The 13,006-nt window shown below is 43.5% G+C and overlaps 1 protein-coding gene and 1 non-coding gene across 3 annotated transcripts in view; both read right to left on the bottom strand.

Annotated features, from left to right (window-relative positions):
* Window positions 1–4,087: 4,087 nt before the first annotated feature.
* Window positions 4,088–13,006, bottom strand: part of HDAC8 (histone deacetylase 8) — a 234,955-nt gene continuing 226,036 nt past the window's right edge. For both annotated transcript variants that reach the window (XR_010838576.1, XM_059050421.2), the window contains one exon: window positions 4,088–4,656. Coding sequence is in view for 1 of the 2 variants with exons in the window: in XM_059050421.2 (XP_058906404.1) it covers window positions 4,634–4,656 (23 nt within the window). In the remaining variant the exon portion in view is untranslated. The remainder of the gene's footprint in view (window positions 4,657–13,006) is intronic.
* On the bottom strand, window positions 7,215–7,287 carry TRNAE-UUC (transfer RNA glutamic acid (anticodon UUC)). The gene has a single exon. It is a non-coding gene; the product is annotated as a tRNA-Glu (tRNA).

The following is a 13,006-nucleotide window of genomic DNA, read 5'->3' as shown; positions in this document are numbered from 1 at the left end:
TCGAAGGCTCTATATATGTCTGTCTTTACCTCTACATTTGTAGCTCTCATCCTTTGGGGGAATCATGAAAACCCCTTTGAGTGTTGAGAATCTGATAATAGCTGTGGTTCCTTGCCCCAGAACAACATACCAATGCACAGCCGCATGAATTTGCATATTATTCCCCTAATTCCTGAAGCCAGAGAATGTCAGGAAGCTTCCTTGCCTAGACTGGGCTCTCATTTAGGGCAGAAACAGTGTCTAATACTGACAGCTAATATGTACACTACTATGTGCTTTCTTTCATGATCTCTTTGATCCCTCAAAACCACCCCGTGAAGTAAGTACAGGGATTATCTCCATTTGATCAATGAGGAGGCTAAGGCTCAGAGAAAGTAAATTACTTGGCCAATGTCACACAGCTAGTGAGTGACAGGGAGGGGAGTCAGACCCAGACAGTCTGAGGGCGAAGTGCATATGTGCTGCTGGTCAGCTTGGGGCCCAGCACTGAGCAGATTTGGAGACTCGTCCTTAGCAAAGGCAGGGGAGGAGGAGCTGCTGGAGCTTTCCGTGTAGGGGCTTAGAGATGTCAAAACCTGCTGGGCCTGATGGCTATTTGCTTTTCTTCTTTCTCTTCCTCCTCCTTGTCTTCCTCTTCTTCCTTTTTTGTTGAATGACAATAGTTGATTTTCTTATAAAGAAGTCTTTCTGCCTTAGAAAGAGTCTTTTAAATATAGAATTGGAAATATACCCCTCTTTCTGAGACCACTCACACTGAAGGCAACAGAGGCAGATGCACCTCCCCAAAGGGAAACTGGCTTGGGATTTTTCCATTGGCTTTCAAAAAATATATTTATTTACTTTTTTTGATCAGGTAATACATTCACATGGTTCAAAACTCAAAAGGTACAAAAAGGAACACAGTGCAAGTCTTCCTTACTCCTCTGCCACCTGCCACCTGGTTCCCCTGCTTGGAGGGAACTGAGGTGTCCCAGTTTCTCATATATCTTCCCAAAGGTGTTTTATGCAAATATAGGCATGTCCAATATATATATTCTTTTTGTTTTGTTTTTTTGTTTTTTTTTAAACATCTTTACTGGAGTATAATTGATTTACAATGGTGTGTTAGTTTCTGCTGTATAACAAAGTGAGTCAGCTATCTCTATACATATATCCCCATATCCCCCCTCTTGCATCTCCCTCCCACCCTCCCTATCCCACCCCTCTAGGTGGTCACAAAGCACCAAGCTGATCTCCCTGTGCCATGGGGCCCGCTTCCCACTAGCTATCTGTTTTACATTTGGTAATGTATATATAAGTCCATGCCACTCTCTCACTTCGTCCCAGCTTCCCCTTCCCCTTCCCCGTGTCCTCAAGTCCATTCTCTATGTCTGCATCTTTATTCCTGTCCTGCTCCTAGGTTCGTCAGAACCATTTTTTTTTTCTTTTTTAGATTCCATATATGTGTGTTAGCATACGGTATCTGTTTTCCTCTTTCTGACTTACTTCACTTTGTATGAGAGTCTATCTAGGTGCATGCACCTCACTACAAATAACTCAATTTCGTTTCTTTTTATGTATGTGCCCCCACTTTACAGGGATAAGGTAACACACCCAGAAAGGTCGAGTAACTTGCTGAAAAGCACACAACTACATACTGTTGTCGTTGTGTGGGGAAGGCCAGAGAGCAGCATGAGGCTTGGTCCAGCTTGGACTTTGGAAGCAAAAGGAAAGTTGTTTACTCCAAAGTCACAGTTTAAAAATATTTTAGCGGCACGCGGTGTGGGCAGGGGGGAAAGTAAGGGAACTTGTAGTTCCAGGTGGGTTGGCTTCCTGGCTCTGCCACTGACAACTGGGCAGGTTACTTCAGTTTGTGGCCTCAGTTTGCTAATCTATAAAGTAGAGAAGATAATACCCACCCAGCGGGGTGGATAGTGACATACTCTAAATAAAAGAGATTTGTAAAATGAGGCATATTCCAATGCTTGCTTTGCATTATTATTATGGTTATGACGGCTGGTCCTTGCGGGCACAAAGGCGGCTGCTTCCTGAAGGGAAGGCAGGCTTACACTGGGTACAAAGTTGCCCCGCCCTCAAGCCACCTTATCTAAAAAGACCCTCTCCAGCTGAGTGAATTGTAAATCAGGAACCCTCCAGCTGGATCAGTCTTCCTTCCCAGCTCAGAACCTCCAGGGTGGTTAGAACAGCCCCAGGGCCTGAGCACAGACTCTTCCTCAGTGGGTGTCTTGAATTTACTTTGATCTGTAACTTTATCTGCAGATCAATTCTTTTAATAAAAAGTTTATGTATTTTTTTTTTCTAATTACAAAACTAGACCCTGCTTACTAGAGAAAATTGGGAAAATATTGAAAAGTAGAAAGAACCAAAATTAAACCATCTTTATACCTTCTTCCTCCACAGAAGCCCACCTCAGTTAATATCTTGGTGTATTTCTTTTCTTTTTTTTTTTTTACAGCTTTACTGAGGGTGTAATTGATAGATCAAAAGCTGCACATATTTAATGTGCACAATTTGATGAGTTTAGACCGAGCAGAGCAACTCTTGATCTCTCTTGCTTGTTTTGGGAATACCACCTTTGTTTGAAAAAATGGAAAATGATTCCTACTTCCATCTATGGGATTTTTTTTTTAGCCTAATGTTTTCAGCAAGAATCAAATGAAAAGGAATCCTGAAGGCCACTGAGGTGATGCCGTCTCTCAGGAACAGGCCTGGCCTCGGTTCAACAGCTCACTCTGGGGCTCAGCCATGAGGACCAGTGCTGGTGAGAAACGGCTACTTCTGGTTTAGGCCCATTCCCCTTGAAAGGAAAATGCAGCAGTAGTATTCACCACTTTACCAGGTGGTTGCGTCTTAGGGCTGAGCCCTTCACAGGAATTTGGGTGATGATTTTGGGGGGTGGGTCCCTTAGAAAGGATTGGGATACCGGACCCAGCAAGCCTTTGAGACCACAAATCTTGGCGGGTGGTCCCTTGCAGGCTGGAAATTCAGAGTTCTCATTTGCCTTCCTTGGCCTCCCCACACCCCACCTGCCCCATTCAGCGCCTCCTCCCTCTTCTAATTTTTCAAATCCCCCTTTATTTTGGCATAAGTAAAACTGTCCTTAAGCCGAGAGTGTATAATTAGGATAGTGGGCATTTGAAGTGACTGGTATTCCTAGCCGACCAGGCGCCCTGATGCTGTTTAATAAAAGCTTGGCTATTCCCAGCCCCAGGACACGTTCAAGGCTTTTTCCACTCTCTTCTGCCGAATGCCCTTCCCCCCTCAGTAGCCTGGAGAAATACAACTCACCCTACAAGGCCCAGCTCAAATATCATCCCCTTTGAAACGCTCTGGGATGCCGCCCCCGCTGGGCGAATTGCTATCTCCCTAGTGCTCCCACAGCTCGGGATTCATGTTGGCTACAGAGCACGAAGCATGCTGGGATCTGGTTCTTTCCCTCTTACTTTGCCTTGTCTGGGAGTTCCTAGATGGCCAGGATGGGGCCGTGTCCTTGTCTCCCATCCAAGTCCCAGTAGCTGTAGGAGCTGCATAAATACTTGGCGAATCAAATTCCAAAATTGTGACGTTTGGCTGTCCCTTCTGCTTCCTCATCTCTCTCTTGACCCCCCCCATCTGCATTTTGCCATCTTTCCTTCACCTTTGAGGTTATAGTAACACCAATGCATCACAACTGTGTCCCATTTTCATCAAGTGTCTACACTTGACGGGAAGTAGCTTCTATTCATCAAGATGTCCCTCTTGTCTCTGACATGCCACCTGCTCTTCCTATCCCTGACTGGCTCCCCAGGCAGGGACAGCTCCTCCGTGGGGTGCCAGCAAGACCCTCTCCATGGTTGCAGCACCTGTATTCCCGTGAGCCCTGGACAGGCCCCAGTGCAGGTCAGAGCTTGGCTTACCGGCCCCAGGACTTAGTGGAGACATACTAGTTCCTCAGCAGGATCCGGTACTCAGAGTCAGCCTCCCAGGCTGGGCCAGAGCAAAACAGGGAAACAGCAGGGTTATTCTTGATACTTCAGTGAGAGGAAATGTTCAGAACTGTGTGTGCTGTCAGTGGTAATTTACAATGAGGACAATGGGACAGAGAGGTAGGTTTTCAAAGATTTTATTAAAAAACAAAATAGATCCGCAATCCTGAAGACAACACGGGTGATTTCTCCCCACCTCCCAGTCTGCTGACCAGCCCCCCTCCCCCCAAGGCTCCACCTGGATGGTCCTGAGGCCTAAACCCTGCCTGTCAGCTCCCCCCTGCCCCACAAACTGGCAACCAAAATCTCCATGCTTTCCTCCAGCTTCTGATCTGTCTCCTTTAAGAAAATAAAAATACCCCCTCCCCAACTTGCTTAAAAATAATTTTCAAAGATTAAAAACGGCATCTGTGTGTTTTTAAAAAATAAACACTTTAAGTGTTGGAAATCTTTTGTCTTCCCCTAGGTCTAGTTGAGGGCTCTGGGGTGCCTGCCTGCCTCACCCCAGGAGGCCAGCTGCCACTTGGTGCCCCTTGGAAATTTTCAGGAAGTAAAATTCTTCCAAATTTCCCCTGCAGTCACAAATTCCACACACTGCTCGCATAAACACGCTGTCTTCATTACAGGCACTGCTTCTCAGCTCTGGAAACCTGATCTCTTTTTGTCAACTAGACCACATGCTTCAGATTCCCTACAAACAGGAGAGAAAACAAAAATCAAATTCAGGTAACATATGTGAATTGTACCTCAATAAAGCTGCTAAAAAAAGGCACTTTCATTTTGGGGCTAGTTCTCTTGCTGCCCTTGGGAACCCTGAGACCCCCAACATATGAACAAGCTCAGGCTAGGCTGCTGGATGGTGAGAGATATCTGGCCCAGTTACGCCAGCAACCACCAGCCACCCACCAGACATGTGAGTGAGGCCTTTGACAGCTGGCTGACTGCAGTGCTGGGTGAACCCAGCCAAAACCAGCCGAAGAACCACTCAGCTGAACCCAGCCCTGACTGTTGTAAGCCACACACACACACACACACACACACACACACACACACACACACACACACACACACACACACACACACACACACATTCCGGCAACACTTTTCAGAGTTGGCATCTCACTAACTGCATCAGATCTTCCCCTGCCCCCACCCTTTCTTCCCCTGCTTAGCAAGGCTCAACCCTCCTAGCATTTTCTCTCCTGAGTACCTGTGAAATACAAATTGGGGATTTCCCCCTGCCCTCAGGTCTAAGAATCTTAGAGGGAAAAGCAATAACTTGAAATCCTACAGGACTGGGCTCTAGGAATGAAGTTTGCTCCCTTGGTCCCTCCACAGTCTTCTCCTTGACCCACTTCCCCAAGCAGAAATACTGGGCTCCAAACCCTACTGACCACTTCTCTAAAACAGGAAGGATGTTCCATGAGGGCAGGGACATGGGCTGCCTTACTTTTGGTTGATCTCCAAAGTCTAGCCCAGTGTCTTACACATAGTAGGTGCTCAATAAATGGCTGAATAAATGGATGAATGGAAGAAAGGAAGGAAAGAAAAACAAATCAGCACCCACATGCCTATCTGGTTTAATTTTTAATTTTAAATCTACATACAGTGAAATTGACTCTTTCTGGTATGTGCAGTTCTGTGATTTTCAACACACGTAAAGATTCATGAAACAGATTGGTCCTATTACCCACCAACATCCCCTGTGCTAACATTTTGCAGTCACATCCTCCTCTCCCCCTCTTACCACCTGGCAACCACTGACCTATTCTCCATCACTATAAGTGTTGTCTTTTTCAGAATGTCATATAAATGGAATCAAACAGTATGTGACCTTTTAAGACTGGCTTCTTTCAAGCAGCATAATGCCTTTGAGTTTCATGCAAATTTTTCAGTGTATCAGTAGTTCATTCCTTTTTTGGTACCCTTCACCAAGTTTCTCCAAGTGGCAACATCTTACATAATTATTATTTAATATCAAAACGAGGAAATTGACACTGGTATAATTCACAGACCATATTTAGGTTTCACCAGTTTTATATGCACTCATTTGTGTGTGTGTGTGTGTGCATAAGTGTTTGTGTGTAAGAGTATATTCTATGAAATTTTATCACAGGTATAGGTTCCTGTAACCCCCACCACAAGGAGATACAGAACTATTCCATCACCACAAAGATCTCAATGCTACCTTGTTAACTCCCCTCCACCCCCTATTTGTAAGCCTGACAACCATTAATCTGGTCCCGAGGTCTATAATTTTGTCATTTCAAGAATGTTATCTAGGGCTTCCCTGGTGGCGCAGTGGTTGAGAGTCCACCTGCCGATGCAGGGGACACGGATTCGTGCCCTGGTCCGGGAAGATCCCACATGCCGCGGAGTGGCTGGGCCCATGAGTCATGGCCGCTGAGCCTGCGCATCCGCAGCCTGTGCTCCGCAACGCGAGAGGCCACAGCAGTGAGAGGCCCGCGTACCGCAAAAAAAAAAAAAAAAAAAAAAAAAAAAGAATGTTATCTAAATGGAATCATACAGTATATAACCCATTTTAAGATTTTTTTTTTCTCTCACTCAGCACACTGCCCTTAAAGATCCATCCAGGTTATTGGGTGCATTAAGTTCCTTCCTTTTTGTTGCTGAGTATTGTTCCATGGTATGGACATGGCACAGTTTGTTTAACCACTCACCCGCTGAAGGACATCTGGGATGTTTCCAGTTTTTGGCTATTACACAAAAAGCTGCTATGAACATTCATGTACAAGCTTTTGTGTAAACAGTTTTCATTTCTCTGAGATAAATGCCCAAGAGTGCAATTGCTGGGTCCTATGGTAGTTGCATGTTTAATTTTATAAGGAACTGCCAAACTGTTTTCTAGAGTGGCCATACCATTTTGCATTCCCACCAGCAATGTATGAAGGATCTAGTTTCTCAGCATTCTTGTTAACATTTAGTGGTGTCACTAGGTTTTATTTTAGCCATTCTGATAGGTAGGTGTGTAAGGATCTCTTATTGTGGTCTCAATTTGCATTTTCCTAATGGTCAATTATGTTGAATGTCCTTTCATGCACTTATTTGCTGTCTGTATATCCTCTTCATGTCGTTTGTTAATTGTACTTTTTTTACAGTTGAGTTTGGAGAGTTCTTTATATATTCTAGATACAAATCTGCTGTTGCATATATGATTTGCAAATATTCTATCTCAGTATATAACTTGTCTTTTTTATTTGGCTCCAAACCACGTTTGCAGGATCTTAGTTCCCTGACCAGGGATTGAACCTGGGCCCTCGGCAGTGAAAGTACAGAGTCCTAACCACTGGACCACCAGGGAATTCCCTGTCTTTTCATTCTTCTAACTCTTGCAAAGCAAAAGTTAATTTTTTGGATCATGGTTTGGGTGTTTTCAACCCTTAAGCTCACAATCTCTGGATAATCTTTGATTCTTCATCTCTTAGTTCAAGCTCCCTTCACATCTTATGAGTTGCCAAGCCTAACCTCAAGATGTCTCCCAAATCTTTCCTCTCCTTTCTGTTCCCCTGTCTCCACCTTATTAACAGTTCTCATCACTCAAGTCACTGCAACAGCCTCTTAACTGGTGCTCGCACCTCTGGAGGTGTCCCCTGCACAATTCTAGCTGTGACCACATGCCTCCTGCTCCGAAATAACTTTAGCAGCTCCCGACCACCTATGAATGAAATTTAACACCTTAGCTTACATGTGCCCCATCCATACTTTCCCATCTCCTTGTGGGCCTTTGTGTTGTTGTCTCTTCTATGGAGAACCTATAGGGGATCCTGGTGCTGAAGTGAGGGTCCTTCCATCTGTAAGTACAGCTAGAGATTGATGAATGAATGATTGCACGGATGAACAAAATCCTGTGTCCGAGTGTCCCAACAACACATGTTCACAGAAAGGAAAGGTGGGTGCTGTGTTCTCTGCTCTTCTGTCTCACTCTCCAGTTACATTTGGAGGCAATTAAGAAAAACAACAGAAATAATTTCCACCAAAAGTTGATGATGAGCAATACTGAGTTTGAGTAACAATGCAAATGTAAGCTTAAATAATGCCCATTGTTTTCCCCTCACATCTAGCTTTTCCAGCAGTGGGTGGCAGCCTGAGAAAATTCTAAAAGCCAGCATGGTCTGGGGCCTGGGGAGACACAGAGTACAGACCAGAGGGCGCAAACTCAGATGCCTACAGAGGCCAAGAATGTACTAGATGTCAGTAGAACAGACTGGGGGCAAGACTTACGGAGCCCTCTGGATCCTTTTTTCTTTTTCCTACTTTGCATAATAACATGAGAATAAGAAATCATTTCCTTTTTTCTTAACTCTATTACAAAAGAAAACAAAACCAAAGTGGTGTCGGTGAGATGAGAAATGGAAACTCACACTTGGCCTAGAGTAGAAGGTACAACAGGAAAAGGTGGTGTCTGTGGCAAACAGGAAGGTACCTGCTCACAAAGGGGGCAGCTGCTACTCGCTCCAGCCATTCACTAGTGTGCAGGAATGTGGGCTCACTGTGACCAGATCTTTCCATTTTCCAAGAGAAGTCAGAAATTCACATTTTTATGCAAAGCTTTCACAGTGTGAAATGTGGACAACTACTTAAAAAAATTTTTTAGCATCTTTATTGGAGTATAATTGCTTTACAATGGTGTGTTAGTTTCTGCTGTATAACAAAGTGAATCATCTATGCCTATACACATATCTCCATATTCCCCCTCTTGTGTCTCCCTCCCACCCCTCTAGGTGGTCACAAAGCACCGAGCTGATCTCCCTGTGCGATGTGGCTGCTTCCCACTAGCTATCTAATTTACATTTGGTAGTGTATATATGTCCATGCCACTGTCTTACTTTGTCCCAGCTTACCCTTCCCCCTCCCCGTGTCCTCAAGTCCATTCTCTAAGTCCGTGTCTTTATCCCTGTTCTGCCCCTAGGTTCTTCAGAAGCATTTTTTTTTTTAGATTCCGTATATATGTGTTAGCATATGGTAATTGTTTTTCTCTTTCTGACTTACTTCACTCTGTATGACAGACTCTAGGTCCACCCACCTCACTACAAATAACTCAATTTCATTTCTTTTTATGGCTGAGTAATATTCCATTGTATATATGTGCCACATCTTCTTTATCCATTCATCCGATGATGGACACTTAGGTTGCTTCCATGTCCTAGCTATTGTAAATAGTGCTGCAATGAACATTGTTGTACATGTCTCTTTTTGAATTATGGTTTTCTCAGGGTATATGCCCAGAAGTGGGCTTGCTGGGTCATATGGTAGTTCTATTTTTTAGTGTTTTTTTTTTGCAGTACGCAGGCCTCTCACTGCTGTGGCCTCTCCCGTTGCGGAGCACAGGCTCCAGACGCGCAGGCTAGTGGCCATGGCTCACGGGCCCAGCCGCTCCGCAGCACGTGGGATCTTCCCAGACCGGGGCACGAACCTGTGTCCCCTGCATTGGCAGGTGGACTCTCAACCACTGCGCCACCAGGGAAGCCCTATTTTTTAGTTTTTTAAGGAACCTCCATACTGTTCTCCATAGTGGCTGTATCAATTTACATTCCCACCAACAGTGCAAGAGGGTTCCCTTTTCTCCACACCCTATCTATTATTTATTGTTTGTAGATTTTTTGATGATGGCCATTCTGACCAGTGTGAGGTGATACCTCATTGTAGACAACTACTTTAAATTTTTAAAGAATATCATGTGGCACGTCAATATGTGAAGCTAAACAAAAGAATTTTGGAAGCAAGATGTGGTCATGGGCTCCCAGTTTGTGATCTCTGGGACAGCTCTGCTTTACACCCATGGCACCCCATTTCATTCTCAAGTATCTTGGTTTCAACAATAAATTATATCGTCACCCTATCTCTGATGTACAAGAAGGAGCACTGAATTGGGACTCAGGAGGCTTGGGTTCTATTGATTCATTGACTGGCTGACTCATTTATTCATCCACTTATTCAATCAACACTTATGGAGTGTCTATTCTTTGCCAGTACTAGGTGCTGGTGAGCACTCTAGTCTTTTGTTGTTGTTGTTGCTATTTTTTTTTCTAAAATATATTTATTTTGGCTGCACCGGGTCTTAGTTGTGGCATGCGGGATCTTTTAGTTGTGGCATGCGGGATCTTTTAGTTGCGGCATGTGGACTCTTAGTTGCAGCACGTGAACTCTTAGTTGCAGCATGAGAACTCTTTAGTTGCGGCATGCATGTGGGACCTAGTTCCCTGACCAGGGATCAAACCTGGGCCCCCTGCATTGGGAGCCCACAGTCTTACCCACTGGACCACCAGGGAAGTCCCTGTTGCTAATTACTAGACTTTATTTTTGCTAATTAATAGACTTTATTTTTGGAGCAGTTTTAGGTTTACAGAAAAACTGAGCAGAAAGTACAGAGAGCTCTCATACCTCCCTGTCCCCCTCCTCCCCTAGGAGGCAATTTCCCCTATTATTAACATCTTTCATTAGAAAGTATATTTGTTACAGTTGATGAATGAATGTTTATAAATTATTATTAAGTACAGTCCATAGTTTACATTAGGGTTCACTCGGTGTTATACAGGTCTATGAGTTTTGAAAAGTGTATAATGTTACATATCCACCATTACAGTATCATAAGGAATAGTTTCACTGCCCTAAAAATCCTGTTCTTCACCTATTCATCCCTCCCTCCCTTTCCCCAAAGTCTTGGCAGCCACTGATCTTTTTACTGTCTCTATAGTTTTGCCTTTTCCAGAATTTCATATGGTTAAAATCATACAGCATGTAGCCTTTTCAGACTGGCTTCCTTCACTTAGCAATACACATTTAACGTTCTTCTACATCTTGTCACTTAATAGCTCATTTCTTTTTAGCAGTGAAAAATATTCCATTGTCTGGATGTACCATAGTTTGTTTATCCACTCACCTGCTGAAGGACATCTTGGTTGCTTCCAAGTTTTGGCAATTATGAATAAAGCTGCTATAAACATTCATGTGCAGGTTTTTGTGTGGACATGAGTTTTCGTCTTATTTGAATAAATAGCAAGGAGCATAATTACTGGACTGTATGTTAAAAGTATGTTTAGTTTTGGAAGAAACTGCCAAACTGTCTTCCAAAGTGGCCATACTATTTTGCATTCCCAGCAGCAGTGAATGAGAGTTCCTGTTGCTCCAACATCCTTGTCAACATTTGGTGGTGTCAGTGTTTTGATTTTAGCTCTTCATAGGTATGTGGTGGAACTCATTGTTTTAATTTGCAATTCCTTAGTGAATGATAGTGAGCATATTTTCATACTCTTAATTGCCACCTGTACAGCTTCTTTGGTGAGGTGTGTGTTAAGATCACTGGCCCATTTTTTTGATTGGGTTATTTTCTTATTGTTGAGTTTTAAGAGTTCTTTGTATATTTTGGCTAACAGTCCTTTACTGGATATGTGTTTTGCAAGAATTTCTCCCAGTCTGTGGCTTGTCTTTTTATTCTTGTAATCTTTAGTCTTTTTAATGTAGAGTGGCATTGTCCAATAGAACTTTCTGGGATGATGGAAATGTTCTATATCTATGCTGCCCAATATGGTAGCCACTAGTTACCTGTGGCTACTGAGCACTTGAATTGTGGTTAGTGCAAGAGAGGAACTGAATTTTAAATTTAATTTTAATAACAAATTTAAATGGCCACTGTCAGTGGTGACCATATTGGACAGTACAGATATAGAACAGTTCCTTTTGCTTTTTTTTTCCTTCATGACATTGACTGGGGGGTCATTCTTATTTGCTCTTTCATTTACAACCTCCCTATTGATCCATTGGCAAGTCCTGTCAATTCTACCTCCACAATATTTTCCAAATCCACCCACTTCCCTTCAACCTTCACTGCTATAACTTTACTCCAAGCCACTGTCACCCCTTGCATGGACAACTCTAATAGCCTCAACAGTGGTCTCCTTGCTTTCATCCTTGTTGCCTACACCTTTTTCTCTATGTAGCAGCCTGAGTATTTTGTTAAAACTTAGGTCAGACCACGTTACTCCTATGCTCAAAACCCTCTATGGCTTACAATCACACCTAGAATAAAATCCAAACTACTTAGCCACCAAGCTCTGCAGGGTCTGACCCCGTCTCTGGTCTCCTGTCTGCCACCACCCTTTTTGCTCACTCTGTCCTGGCCACATGGGGCTTCTTTATGTTGCTGGAACACACGAATCATTTTTCCCTCTTAGGGCTCCCCCTTCTTTGCATGTGTTGTTCCTTCCACCTGGCATGCTCTGTTCCTGGATATTGTCATTCCTGACTCTTCTCATCACTCAGGTCTCAATCCAAAAGTCACCTCTGAGGGGCCTGATGACTACCCAGTCTAAGTGGCCACCCCCAGTCACTCATTTTCTGTCACATCACCCTGCTCTATTTTCTTCAATATCCTTAGCACACCAAACATATCCTGCGTGCTTATTTGCTAACTTGTCTGTCTCCCCCCACAATCTCCATGCAGGCAGGGACGTGTCTGTCTCACTCATCACTGCTGTTAGTCCCCTCAACAGCGCTCAGGAATTGATCAATCAATATTCACTGAAGGAATGAACATCTCTAGAGCTACAGGGCAGCTGATAAAGCACTATCCCATTCAGGCCACAGAGCCTTAAAGCTTGGCCATTGCTCTTAAAGCCCTTAGAAACATGGTTGAGGTGAGCTGACATATGCTTACAAAAAGAGCCTCAATGCCACCAGGCTAAGTGGCAAATAAGTTCTGAAGACTGTCAGCATCATAGTAGTTTGGAGGAATGTTGGGGGCGACCCCAGAACCCTTGGAGGCTGAGTGGCACCACGGAGGAACAGAGATGTGAATTTAGGACTGCTGAAAAGTGTTCCAACTTTCATTATAGGAGTACCCCTTTCAGGAATGTTGTCATATTGACTTAACATCTGTATTAATAGTAACTCTTTTTCTTTATATCAACTTACTTTAAACATTTTAATACTTATTTTGGCCTCATTTATCCTAAGTAATGATAATAATAATGATAACAATAATGTTGTGCTTAGTAGATTTTAAAACATACATTAAAATAAAT

This window comes from Kogia breviceps, chromosome X, assembly GCF_026419965.1.
Source record: "Kogia breviceps isolate mKogBre1 chromosome X, mKogBre1 haplotype 1, whole genome shotgun sequence".
Taxonomy (NCBI): Eukaryota; Metazoa; Chordata; class Mammalia; order Artiodactyla; family Physeteridae; genus Kogia; species Kogia breviceps.
The sequence above is the reverse complement of the archived record's forward strand: the minus strand, read 5'-3'. Positions and strand labels throughout refer to the sequence as shown.